The 14,261-nt window shown below is 41.3% G+C and overlaps 1 protein-coding gene across 4 annotated transcripts; it reads right to left on the reverse strand.

Moving 5' to 3' along the window:
- Positions 1–2,138: 2,138 nt before the first annotated feature.
- LOC148208670 (uncharacterized) lies at positions 2,139–6,819 on the reverse strand. Of its 4 annotated transcripts, XM_088118999.1 has the most exons (3): positions 5,488–6,819; positions 5,337–5,393; positions 2,139–5,161 (listed from the first exon to the last, which is right to left on the reverse strand). In XM_088118999.1, the coding sequence occupies exon 3, from the start codon at positions 4,597–4,599 to the stop codon at positions 2,149–2,151; it is 2,451 nt and encodes an 816-aa protein (XP_087975125.1). In that variant the 5' UTR covers positions 4,600–5,161; positions 5,337–5,393; positions 5,488–6,819; the 3' UTR covers positions 2,139–2,148. The 4 variants fall into 4 exon arrangements, with proteins under 4 accessions (XP_087975125.1, XP_087975126.1, XP_087975124.1 ...); XM_088119000.1 differs by lacking the exon at positions 5,337–5,393 and having other exon boundaries at positions 6,411–6,819; XM_088118998.1 differs by having other exon boundaries at positions 2,139–5,393.
- Between the last annotated feature and the right edge of the window lie 7,442 nt (positions 6,820–14,261).

Consider the following 14,261-nt stretch of genomic DNA (forward strand, 5'->3'; position numbering starts at 1 on the left):
GCTGACAGCGACCGGGCGCCTGAGTGATTGCCGCACACTCCTTCGTGGATCTCTCTGAGGACGTACAGGCCCTCTTCAGGGGTTAGGCATCTCAATAGAGGCAGGGAAAAGCCACGTCGGTACAATGCCCCATCTCGGACCACGAACCGAGCTGCCCGCCTTGCCAACTTTCTACGCTCCTTGGGGTCCTGTGGTGAGTTGCCCCTAATGAAGTCCGCGATCGGGTCCATCCATGAGGATTCTAGAGCGCCGATCTCCATCAGTTCTGGCTCTAAGATGGAAGGATTATCTAGGATCTCGACGGGGACCAACCTGGCGAGGTCGGTCTCGTACGCCAATGCTAACTTGGCCAAGGCGTCAACATTAGAATTTTCTGCTCGCGGAATCCTGCTTACCTCGTAAGTTCGAAACTGGGCGAGGTATGATCTGACCTTGCCCAAATACTTCTCCATTCGGGTGTCTTTGGCTTGGTATTCGTCCTTGATCTGGCTCACAACCAGCTGGGAGTCACTGAAGACCTTAACACAAGAGGCCCCCAATGCTCGAGCGATTCGCAGGCCGGCAATAAATGCTTCATACTCAGCCTCGTTGTTAGAAGTCCGGAAGCTGAACCGCAAGGCATACTCAAATCGCTCACCCCCTGGTCCGAGCAAGAGGACCCCGGCTCCGCACCCCTTCTCATTGGAGGATCCGTCGACATAGACTGTCCAAGGCAGGTCAGACTCGCTCAGCTCGGAAGGTGGTGTGAGCTCGGCTATGAAATCTGCCGCTGCTTGTCCTTTCAACGCAGTTCTAGGTTCGAACTGGATGTCGTACTCACTTAGCTCTATTGCCCACTTCATTAGGCGCCCGGAAGCTTCCGGCTTGTGGAAGATACTTTTAAGGGGCAAGTTAGTGAGCACCACCACCGTATGGGCTTGGAAGTATGGTCTAAGTCGTCGGGCCGAGGTGACCAAAGCGAGAGCCAACTTCTCCATCTGAGGGTATCTAGTCTCGGCTTCGGTCATAGCCTTGCTTGTGTAGTAGACCGGGTTTTGCCGCGCTTCCTCTTGCCTGATTAGGGCCGAGCTGACGGCACTGTCAGACACTGCTAGGTACAATTGGAGCTTGTCCCCCGGCATGGGCTTGGCAAGCAAGGGTGCCGAACAGAGGTAGCTCTTCAATTGCTGAAACGCTTGCTCGCACTCCGCTGTCCATTCAAACGACCCTTTCTTTCGTAAGACCTTGAAGAAAGGGAGGCACTATCTGTCTACCTTGAAACAAACCGGTTCAGGGCCGCAATCCTGCCATTGAGGCACTGAAGCTGTTTCAGCGTTTTAGGTGCCTCCATCTCGATCACGGCTTTAATCTTTTCGGGGTTGGTCTCGATTCCCCGGTTGTTTACCATGAAGCCAAGGAATTTTCCCGAGGAGACTCCAAAGACACACTTAGCAGGGTTGAGCTTCATTTGATATGCCCTCAGAACCTCGAAGGCTTCGGCCAGGTCGGAGAGATGCGACTTAGACTGCTTGCTCTTGACAAGCATGTCGTCCACATACACTTTCATATTCCAGCCGATCTGCTTGGCGAACATTTTGTTCACCATTCTCTGGTAGGTCGCTTCTGCGTTCTTTAACCCGAAGGGCATGACCTTGTAGCAGTACAGACCTTGGTCTGTTATGAAAGCGGTATGACCTTCATCTGGGACATGCATCTTGATTTGGTTGTACCCAGAGTAAGCGTCCATGAAGGTGAGCAGTTCGTGCCCGGCTGTGGCGTCCACGAGCTGATCAATCCTCGGCAGTGGGAAGCAATCTTTCGGACATGCCTTATTTAAGTTCGTAAAATCTACGCACATTCTCCACTTGCCGTTAGATTTTTTAACTAATACAACATTGGAGAGCCACTCGGGATACGAAATTTCTCTTATGTATTCAGCTTTCAAAAGTTTGGTAACTTCCTCAACAATTACATCACTTCTCTCCTTGTTTATAGGTCTTCTCTTTTGTTTCACAGGTCGGAATGATGGATCTATGCTGAGGCGATGCGTCATAATTCGCGGGTCAATGCCAGGCATGTCCTCACGGGACCACGCAAAGACGTCCGAGTTGGATCTGAGGAAGTGGATTAGCTCCTCTCTGTCGGTGGCCCCCAGCTTGGTTCCTATGCTTACCTGCTTCTCGGGACTAAGCAGAGGAACAAGCTCGAGCTCCTCAGTGGGTGCGGCAAACTCCTTCCTCGGCAGGTCGGCCTCGAACTCGAGCGTCCCATCCCTGAGAGTTTCGAGGGCGCAGACCGATGAGCCTTTGAGTGCGGCGGCATAGCACTCCCTCGAAGCGGTCTGTTCTCCTCGGACCGTGCCCACGCCATTGGGGTGGAATACTTCAAAATTTGATGAAGTGTTGAGGGAATGGCCCGAAATGAGTGGATGATGGGTCTCCCAAAGATGGCGTTATAGGCCGATCTACCGTCAACTACCACGAACTCGGCCATTTGCGTGACCCGAGTTTGGTCCTGCCCCAGCGTGACCGGCAAGTCGATGCAACCCTCTGGGATGACCGATTCTCCAGAGAACCCAACCAGCGGCGTCGGGCTTCTCTTCAATTGCGACCTCGTCCAGCCCAAGGCGAGGTAGGTCGGTAAGGACAGGATGTTAGCGGATGCGCCCCCGTCTACCAGCACTCTCCTGACCACCACATGATCAATCAAGGGAGCAATCACAAGGGCATCATTGTGGGGCAGGTGGACCTCCTCCAAGTCTGCACCGTCGAAGGTGATTGGGCAGGTCGGCCCCTGCTCCCCAATGATGCACACCTCGCGCCTGGCTGCACGGGCTAACTCCTTTCTTTTATGTCCGGATTGACCCCCGCTTGGCCCTCCAAAAATGGTATTGATGACCGCAGGTTGGTCGGTGCGCCGGGGTGGCGTCCTTGAACGCTTTCGCTCTTCCTTTTTCTCTGCTGAGCTGGTCCTGGGCTTTCCCACAAACTTCTTGAAGTAGCCATCTTGAATTAGATCCTCAATTTGGCGCTTCAATTCCCAGCAGTCCGACGTGTTGTGGCCGTGCTCCCGATGGAAGCGGCAATACTTGTCCTTGCTGCGCCTCTCCGGGGCTCCTCGAAGTTTCTCCGGACGCTTGAGTAGTTTTTCCATTCCAGAATCCTCGATGTTCGTTAGGATCTCGGAAATTGGAATCGTGGTTGGGGTGAAGCGCTCGTAAGGTCGGCTCCTGGTAGGTCCGTTCTCCGCCCTTCGATACTCAGCTCGGCCGCTGGAGAGGGATCCCTTGTCCTTGGACTTGGGATCTGCCCTTTCATCTTTTCCACTTCTGCCCCGGCCGATCTTTCGTTCAGGTCGGCCGGTTTTGGTTTGGAGGAGCTCCTGTCCATCGATGACTTTCTTCGCCTTCTGGAGCACCTCGGCGAAGGTGGCCGGGGCCTCCTCTCCAAGTTTCACCGTGAGGGCTTCATCGGCTAGACCGGTGAGGAAATAGCACATGGCCGAGTCATCGGAGCAGTGTGCAACCTTCAACTGCTCCTCCTGGAATCTGGTGACATACTCCCGCAGCGTCTCACCCTCCTTCTGCCTGATGGTGGCGAGATGGGTCGCTGTCTTTTTGTCATAGTGCCGAGAAGAGAACTGGGCGAGGAACTCCCTTCTCAGCTGAGAGTAGGTCGAGATCGACCTGGCTGGCAGTCTCCGGTACCACAATCGCGCGCTGCCAGTAAGCGCGATCTGAAAGGCGCGGCATTTGATTGTGTCTGATGCCGCTTGGAAGTCCATGAGGCCTTCAAAGACTTCAACATAGTCCTTGGGGTCCTTCGTCCCGTCATAAGGCTTCACGGTAGGAGCTTTGAACTTCGGAGGGATTGGTGCTTCCAAAACGTCCGAGGTGAAAGGCGATTCTCCCAAGTCGCCATCGTTCAGTGAATCGTCTTTCTGCTCACATTTGGCCTTTAAGGCCTCCACCTGAGCATCGAGCTCCCCCCTCAGCTGGTCGAACTCCTCCCTTGTGATTATCCCCGCGGGATTGTGAGAGGATTCAGCCTGCTGGTTGGAGCTCCTGTGGGAGCGGGATGGTGACTGCCCTTTTCGGAGAGACGAGCCTCTCTTTCTGTTGAGATGCTCACGGAGGTCTCCCCTCTGGCGAGTGTACCCCTCACTCTCGTTGTCTTCGGGACGTTCTTCCTCGGCTCGACCGAGGTGGGAACCCCTTTGCTCGCGTACGTCCATGCGCGTCACTCGATTTTCAGATCGGGACCCTGCGCCTGCAGCCAGCACCATTTCGTTATACATTGCCTCCATGGAGCGCATTTGTGTGCGCATTGCCTCCATCTCTCTCTGGAGCGCATCAAAGTTCTCGCTTGTTGGAGCCAGGGCTGGACCCCGGGCGCCCTTCTTAGAGGTCCCACCTCGGCCACGGGTGGCCTTGGACGTCCTCGGGTGCGCAGGCGGTAGGGCAGGCGCGGTGATCCGTGCCGACCTGCGGAGGGGTTCCGTTGCTAGGCCGTCGTGACCTTGCCCCTCTACCGCCGCTGCTCCGACCTCCCTCTGGTGGGCATCGCTGGCAGCTAGAGTCCTTCGATCTGTCGTATTAGTCGAATTCGCTGGTTGAACCATGTTCGCTCGCGTGTTGGTTTAAAGGAATTGGGATGACTTAGATTGTCAGTCGTCCCCACAGACGGCGCCAAATGTTTATGCAGAGATGTGCACAACAGTGTGTTCCTGATTGTAGCTCGAACTCGGCCTCCGGACCGACCTGAACACTTGGGCGGACCTGCACAAAAAGGTGAGCACTCCGACGATCAAGTCAGTATAGGTCGGATTCCAAGTTTAGTTCGGAGCCAGAAATCATCGTACCTGATCGGGGAGTGAGGTCCTCTACTTATGGGTGGCGGTCCCGCTAATCTAGCGACTGTTACATTCGGTAATCTCGGGACCGTCGGTTACACCCGGTAATCTCGGGACCGACGGTTACGCCCGATAATCACGCCGCAGACAGTTGCTCATCTCGGTCCCTACCGAGCTCCCCGGTAGGTCAGATCTGGGCCAGGCTCACCTCGGCCCTCATACTTAGCATTTGTCGGCGTTGGTGGCGGCCATCTCGGCTATCCGAGCTGGGCATGACTCATGAGCCATCTTGGAGCATCAATGGGGGTCCTCCACGTGTCCAGGGTATTCCCTTCCCCAAACAATACAAGAGATGTCAAAATACTAAATGGAAACGACCATATGATGTCGAAGGTGATTTCAAGATATGAGTTTTCATAACATGAGCATCAAGCGTAAATAAGCTATATAAGAAAAAGGCGGGCGGATGAAAAAAAAAGGCACTTAAATAAAAAAGGGTTGAAAACCATTATCTGCATTGCACGAAAGAAGTTGGCTTCAATCTGAAACGTCCTTTCTGAGAACTAACAATCAGAAGAAAAGATGAAACTGGAGAATGATGAAGAGTTGGGGAAATAACAAGTAAGAAATTTATTAGAAGACAGGTTAATGGAATACTTGAAAACCCCAAGAAGGTAAAGGTTGCTGTTCAGATATAGAGATGGCGGGCCACGACATTGCCGCTGGGGCAGAATCAGTGTTGTTGCTGCAGAATCATACGGAGGAGATTGCGTTGATGCTCGATGAGTTGGGTGGTTTCGCCGAAGGAATTGCGTGGGTTTCACGAGAGGAATCACATAAAGGGTCACCGGTAGAAGCGTTTGGGACGATGAGGGGAGGGCTGGGAGCATGTTCACAAGAGAGAAGGGCAAGAAAGGGTTGAGAGTTCGGGGAAAATGGGAAAAGAAAATACTTTTCACTGACCTTTTTCTTTTACCTCTCTGAATTTTTTTCCACTAAAAGTTCTCTTAATTTTTTTTTTTTATCTCTATAAACTTTTCTTTTCTATAAACTTTTCTTTTCATGTAGCTACATTAAGAGATAGGGGTGTACATCAATCAGTCGGGTTAGTCTTAAGGCCAAAATAAGTTTCTGCCTCGGTCAATTTTCGTCTAACCGACCTTTTATTTTAATATATTGCAAATCTGAGCGATGGGTCAGCAGCGGATCTAAAACGCGTGGCTGTAGTGGTGGGTTTATGGCGGATGGGTGACGGGTTGTGGGCTTGTTGCAGATCCCTAAGTGACTGGGTATGGCAGAAGTTGACTATTGAGAATAAGAAAAGACAAGGGAGGAGGATAAGAAGAATATGAAATAGAAATTGGGAAATAAGAGCAACTAGCCATGAAGGGAGGAAGAAAAATCGGAACAATAAAAGAAATGAAAGTGAAGAGGGATGAGGGAGGATTTTGAGAAAAAAATGAAGAAATTGAAGAGAAGAGATGAAAAATCAAAACCATAGAAGAAAAGAGAGTGAAGAGAGATGAGGGAGGGTTTTGGAAAAAAATGAAAGAAAATGAAGATGAAAGAGTAAATAATACCAAATTTGATTAGGGATGAGCATCGATTGGTCGGGATCAATTTTGACAAACTCCAATGCCAAAAACCAACCTTGTTGATTTCCAAATTTCGAAACCGATGGTTTTCTTAACAATCTTTGTACCGGCCGACCGACCATCGATTTAATCAATTGATTTTGTCAAAAAATGGACAGACACTTGATAAAACGGAAGGTTGATGGATGCGGGCTACGTCTGCAAAACAAAGAATGAAGCAACAGTCGGTGAATGAGAACACAGAGAGACGATAGTCACTGAGTAGGCTACGTCGCTGTCGTTGGAAGTGGGAAGAAGAAAAAAAAAGAGTGGAGGGGAGAGATGGAAGTGAGAAGAAAAAAAGGAAAACAACATACAAGAAAGAACAAACAAATGGGGAGAGAAGAGAGAGAAAATGAGAGTACGTGGAAGAAGAAAGATAAATTATAATATAAAAATAAACAAAAAAATATATAATTAAAAAAAAGTGTGCCTCGAAACCAGCGGCCATTTAATGGCTACTGGTTTTCAAAGTTGAGGAGACTGCACTTTTTTCTTTTTTATTTTTGGTACTAAAAATAACAGGTCGGTCAATCAGTTGAAAATCACTTTTCCGACCAAATCGACTGACTCTAACTCAATTTTTCTTTATGTAAAACCGATTCCGACCAAAGTTTTTATCAAACCAACTAACAGACGTCGGTTCGATCAGTTAGATCGATTTTTCAATCTTTGATGCTCACCCCCAGATTTGACTATACAAAATAAAAAAATAAAGGTCATGCAGGAATGTGAGAAAATGAAATAAAAAAAGAAACAAAACAAATGGTAAAAGTAAAAGCAATGTGAATCAACGTGATTCACGCTGAATAATGGTGAAAAGACACCATGTGTGCCGCACGGTTTACGAGGCACTAATAAATAAATAAATATATATATTAAATGTATAAATATGTCGGTCGATCGATCCGTTTGGGTAGATTTACTTTAACCATCGATCTATCTGTTTTATATATCTGTTTTTAACCATCGGTTTTAAAAACACAAAACCAATTTCGACCAATTGGAGGCAAAAAATCGAGCGACTGATCTATATTCGGTTAGTTTGGGTGGGTCGGTTCGGTTTTTGTCCGATCTATACACCCCTATTAGGAGATCACAAAAATTCTTGTAAGGTTGTGCCCGCGCTCCAAAAAGGATGACGGCAAATTTGTAAATCTTCATGCTTTCTAACAAAAAAAATGGCTTCACCCAAAAATGCGCCTCATCTTTTCGTGACATTTTTTAAACGTCACGAAAAAACGTGTTTTCCAATAAAAGCTAAAAAAGGCTTAAAACTCCGTCTTTTCCCGCAAAAAATGTGTCTCACCTTTCCATGACGTTTTTTAAACGTCAGAAAAATGTAGCTTTCCAACTTTTCATGACGTGTTTTCAACGTCAAGATAAGCCAGAAATTTGGAGAACACCGTCTTTTCCCATAAAAATTGCTCATCTAAAAACATCACGAAAAACTTAATTTATTTAAACTTTTTGTGACGATTAAGAAAATGTCATGGAAAGTCAAAAAATTTGAAAACCTCTATCTTTTCCCACAAAAAGTTTTTCATTTATATCGGTAGTATATCAGATACCCATCTCAGTAGTATATCAGACACTCATATCAGTAGTATATTAGATGCATATATATTGCACATACACTCATATCAATAATATATAAGATGTATATCACATACATATATCATTAGTCGGATATATTATAGATATATTACAGATATATTACAAATATATTATAGATATATTACAAATATGTTATAGATGTATATCATTTGGGTAAAGTTGTCATTTTAAAATTGGCCTCCTTTTTTTTTCTAAAAAGTGTTATCTTTGAAAAAGCAAAATGTGGTTGCTATTTTGCTAATTCTACTTAATGTTGTTGTCATATTTGTAATGGTTCCTTTTTTAAAATTTCAACCATTTTTAGTGTTCATTAGCGTCACAAATACCCTAATTGTAATACTGCCAACTTATGATGAATTATATAATGTCTTTGGAAGCATGCAATGTGGTTTTGAAAAGCTTTGCTCTAAGTATGTGAAACTATAAAAAACATATAAGACATTATCCATATAAAATAAATCTTTGATAGATGAAAATTTTTGTTTAAAAAATAGAGGTACTAATGTGTACTGCATGATGATTGGTTGTTGTGATGAGAAAAATGTTCTAAATGATGAATAAAATTTCTTGAAAAAGAGAATGAAGATATCAAATATAATCTTGTAATTTAAAAGTTGAATTGAATGATTTGAGAAATAAAAATGACAAAATTCAATTTTTTTTCTCTTGAATTAAAAGGTGACATTGGTAGTTTGAAAAGTGAAATTGTTATTTTAGAAGCTAGCAATATATCTTTAGAGAAAGAAAAAACGCATATCGATAAAATTAAATTTCTCAAACTTAAGTTGGTGAGAAAAATAATCATTTGCAAGTGCTTAAAGAAAACGAAATGCTTGCTAGTAAAGACCTTGAAACTAAAAAAAGAGTCCATTAGAAAATTGATTGAAGAGTACAAAAATTAGATAAGATTATTGACATGGGTAAACGTTTTAATGCTAAAAGGAGATAAGGTTATGTGGATGAAAATTTTCTATCTAGTTATTAGACTACTTTTGTTAAATCAACCCTTTTTTTTTCTTGACACAACATGTGTGGTGGGGAATCGAACTCAAAACCTCGTGGTTTGAGATATATGTCAATTACCACTCAGCTATGCTCCCTTTGACTAATTAATTAAATCTACCCTTTGTATGCCTAAATATGCTTTATTAAATGTGTCTAATCTTGTTGAATCTAAATTTGTGGCAAAACATGAAAATCTAGAAGTATACATGAAATCCAAAGATATAGACTCAAGAAATTAATTTTTAAAATTTCATCCTTCAAAATAGTGGAATTTAATAAATGGGAATTGTGATTGGTTTAACCTTGAGGTTAAAATTATTTGTTATATCAATGAGATTCACTATCCTGGTGTGTTTCTCTATATATTTTTTGCATATTGTTTTGAATTTACTTGAGATATAAGATGAATCATATATGCTCATAACATCCTGAAATTATAAAATCCAATGGACAGGATAATTAGCTTCCTCTTTTCTTTTTTGTTTTTGGGGACAAAGGTACTAGGGGAGAAGTAAGATTCTCGACCATTGATAAAAACTTCAAATCAATTGAATTTTGATAATTGAGTCATCTCTGGAGGGTTTAACTGTTAAACTGACTATAGACTAAGTGACTAAATTTATCATAGCTTAACAATTTAAACCTCTGGTTCTACTAGTTATTAGCATGGTATAATCTAGTGCTTATTTCTTATATTGTGTATCATAACTGAAACAATGATCGTACTTCATAACTTGCATTACCATCAACTACATGCATCACGCATTATTTATTTAACATATTTGATCTCATTTTGTTTTGTTTTGTTTTTTTTGTTCTTTATATGTGTGTGTATGTTTTTTATTTATTTAAATTCCATGATTTAATCAATTCCACATATGAGTTCAACTTTTAATATTTAAATGCATTGACATAGGAGAGGGAAAGTAAATTTGGTTGGAGGAGGGGCCTCATATGCTAGTTCGCATGTTCTAAAAAAAAAGAAGAAGAAGAAGAAGAAAAAGAAAAAGAAGAGAGTGTAATCTAGCTTAGTGTTGTTTACTTTTGTTTAAAAAAAAAAGGCACTGACATGAAATTTGAATGTATTAATATTTATGAGGAAATATATCTTTCTGTTGACCTCATTCCAGTGTCTCTTGGTTAGGTTTTTAAAAATCATTTTATCTCATTCTTTTCGATGGAAAAAGAATGTATATAAAGACTTTTACAGAAAACTTTAGAGTCTGTAACCTAATAAAGGAAGCACATGTTTTCCATCCGGACAGATTAAAGCATTGGGTAGGCTCACAATGATGTGATATTCTTTTAGTTGCTTTCCAAATTTGATTGTTATGGCTAGATATATGTAATCTTTCAGTTTTATTGTTGTCATGTTTTGATGTTTGTTGTTTTAAGCATTATCTTTTATGCTTTTAAGGTTTTCTATTGTTTTGGAAGAATTCTTCCGTGTTCTTTTATGTTATCGTATTTTGGTGATTTGGTATGTTTAGTAGGTTTTTCTCTCCCATAAATTATGGAAATTTTGATTTTGCTTGAGTTATTGATTATGTGCTCTTTTATTCTGTTTATTTTACTGGTTGTTTACTTTTGAAAATTTATTGTTTGGTAATTGCATTGGAGTATGCCAAAGTTATTCTCCATAGATATTGTTTGATATTTTGTGTTTTTATAGAGAATCATATCATGTGTTTACATTAGAAGATTGGGCAAGCAGAACAACTCTTGAAGAACAATTATACAGAGCAGAACAACTCTTGAAGAACAATTATACAGAGCAGAACAACTCTTGAAGAACAATTATACAGAGCTATTATGTACAGTTTGAGAGTGAGAGAGTATCCTTACTCTTACCATGGAAGAACAACTATACACAACTATTCTGTTAAGCAAATGTGACGTGGGTAACTCCCCACGTCACAACTTAATTAATAATTAATTAATTAATTAATTAATTATTAATAAAATAAAATAAATTATTAATTATTAATCTAATTAATTAATTAATTAATTAAATCTAATATTAATTAAATAAATAATTAACAATTAATTATTTAAAATTTAATTAAATATCACATATTTAATTAAACCCATATATTTGAATCTTGTTCAAATTCATCTCTCTTGTATAACCTATAGTCGTAATGTACATTTTATGCACATTATTTTTAACCTATAGTTTTAATATGAATCTTATTCATATTAATTTTTATTTAAATCTCATTCAAATAATATCTCTCATAATATATAGTTTTAATTTAGAATTAACTATATATTATAATGTATCAATATACATATATTCCCTTGAGAATTTGAACAGTTCAAATTCTTCCAAAAACTTGATCCTCGTTTTACCCGTTATGAGCTAGCAAGGGGACCTAATGGACCTACGGATTAGAAGCTCCAACGATACGAGATTAATCGGTCAAACTCATTGATCGAGTTAATCAACATTCGTTAACTGCGGGTCACTCCACTAAAGACCCGCAGATGCACTCTTCTCACTGCAGAATGTTTTCGTGTCCACGGGTATACAACCATTAATGACAAGTCAATCATTCACGAGTGCTCGTAACTCAAGCTGGGTCAATTACCGTTTTACCCCTGAGTTACATCTTGCTCCTTAAATACCACTGCTCCTCTAATGAACAACCCGGTTATGGTCCGACCAATAACCGAAAGTCCCTCTTAGGCCAGTGAGAGGGTGGGGCCCCTTGTTTAAGTCCCGGAGTCAATAATTGAGAGAACACTCCTCTACTCCCCTAAATTCGGGGAGGAGTGAATTCCATCTTGTGAAGTTATGTTCCCAGCTCCCTACTCGGTCTCGTCCCCAAAATGGTAGGAATATTGAGTTGGTAACTCGGGCCACTCTCACCCATACAGATCAAAGGACGAGCCCTCACGGGCAGAAGTCTATTACTCACTCAAGATTTAGAATGAGTTGTCTGGCCATCCTATGAAATAGCAATCTATTAGTTAACGACGTTACATCTAAATATTGGTTATTTTGCTGTCCGGTCTTATACAAACTCATTGTATAGGATACCCCCACTCGCATGTCTCCACATGAACGACTTGCATCGAGTCGTCTGTAACATTTACAGAGTGGGCCGTATCCATAGTGTTGCTAGGATAAGGTACCAAGCCTTATCCATATAATATAGACCCTTTAGGTTATTCATGGGACATTATCCACTTGTATATCAAGAGTATATCAAATATACCTCGTATATCAGGATATACCTAGTATATCAAATATATACCCAATAGATATACTGTCTCGGTTACATGATAATAACTTTAGATGTTTAGTTTATTGGATTTTGGACAATGTAATGCTATGAATTCAACAACAAATTTATTGAATAAAACTTTATTGAATATACATTTGTTTCTACATAAATACAAACTACGAGTTTAGGGCAACACACCCAACATCTTTGTGTGTGTACTAGGTATTGTCGTATGTGTTTAGGAGGTGCTTGTTATTACAAGGGTTGCCTAAGCCACTTATGGTAGGGTTGAGTACATCATTTGGTTTCAGAGCTTTGGCTCAAGCTCGGACATATTCTCATCTATCCATCTATCTTTACTTACTTTCCAACTTTTCTTTCAAGCTCCAACCATTACTTGCTAATCACAGGTGTTGGTTGAGCCTTTTATGTTACTTGCTTTCTTGCATTTCATTTTTGTTTGAAGTTTGTTGTAGTTTGAGAAAAAAAAAGTAGTAGAAGAAGAAGGAAAAAAAAAAACAAAAAGAAGAAAACAGAAAAAGAAAAACAAGTCTGTTGCTATGATTTTTCTGCATAATTGTGATTTTCTACTACAACGTGTATTACTTGTAACTTTATCAATCAATATTCAAATGATCTGAAATTTATGACCATTTTGAAGCCCTTTGAGTCTAGTTTTGATCAGGAAAGTTTTAGATAATTTGGAGTTTATTTGGTTAGGCAAAAATGGAAAGGAAGACAAGGCGGTCTGCAGCAAGAAGAATAACAGTAGCTACAACAACTTTTCCCTCACTTTTAGCCATTCCAACGACCCCCTTTTGAATTTCTCCTTAAGCTGACTTTTCCTTCATTTCTGGTACCTTATTGACTTTAACACCAATTTTTAGACCAAAATTTGGAGAGCTAAGTACCCAAATTCACATAATAGTCCAGTTGCTCCAAAACAGTGTAATGCTACCAACCCAAAACACAATTGTCTGAATTTAAAACGTTGCACGACCATCCTTACTCAAGCAAATTTTGTTGTAGCCTACAATAACCTTTGTTTGTGAGTCTAGTTTTATTTTCAATTAGTTTGGAACTAATCCCATTTAAGACCAGCTCACGCTATTAAGAAAAGTGAACATTGTTCAGTCACTGTTTTCAAAAATAGTGTTTCTTCGGTTTTGACCTTCTGACCTTCCAAGGGAAATTCGTCCAAATCTACTAGTCCAGACGGAGGTACAGCTCTAGCAAGCCTTCATAGGTCAATTACTTGCATGAATATGCTTTTATTTTTTAAATGGCACGAGTCATTTGCTCACGCCAATAGCTACAAGTCAGGTCATATGCTTAATTTCATTGTTACTTTGATTCTCTGAGTAGTCTGTCTTCTTTCCTAAATTCATCATAAACCAAAAATGATTTCTTTTTGAAATTTTACATGGTTAAGCTAGACTTCATAAGCTTTCCGAATGTGCTTTCAAACTTAAATTTGCACGAGTGAATTTGTCACATCGTTGCTTTCAAATTTGCCTCAATTTTTGAAAAATCTGTGTTGACTACTATTTCTATTCTGTATTAGACTTGTCCTTGTTGTTTCTCTGTGTTATTCATTGTTGTATCTTGCCTTCTTCATACTCTAACTTGTCTTTGGTTCATTGTGATTCGCCACAAGCAATCTAGCTCGGCGTTTCAAGGTAATTGCTTGCTTAAAAACAAGTTTACACACTCACAGTTACCTTACCATCTCAAAATTATTGTGTGGTTGTGAGCAAGGGGCCTTCATCATTGAGTGGCTTGAGAGGGAAGGAAAATCAATAAAAATCCATTTATTGTTGTTTTTCTCTAACTTTCTTTCTTTTTTTTTTTTTTTTTTGCAGCCATGGTGAACGCCATTCAAGGAATACCTAGGGTGGAACGAAACAATCAAGAGGTAAGGAATGAAGAGCGTGAGACTAATGTG

This window comes from Momordica charantia (assembly GCF_013281855.1).
Source record: "Momordica charantia cultivar OHB3-1 chromosome 10 unlocalized genomic scaffold, Mcharantia_2.0 BLBB01000010.1, whole genome shotgun sequence".
In the NCBI taxonomy this organism is placed as follows: Eukaryota; Viridiplantae; Streptophyta; class Magnoliopsida; order Cucurbitales; family Cucurbitaceae; genus Momordica; species Momordica charantia.

What these genes read in the sequence shown, in the direction of transcription:
- LOC148208670 (XM_088119000.1), bottom strand. Translation starts at nt 4,599, where the DNA reads ATGGTTCAACCAGCGAATTCGACTAATACGACAGATCGAAGGACTCTA.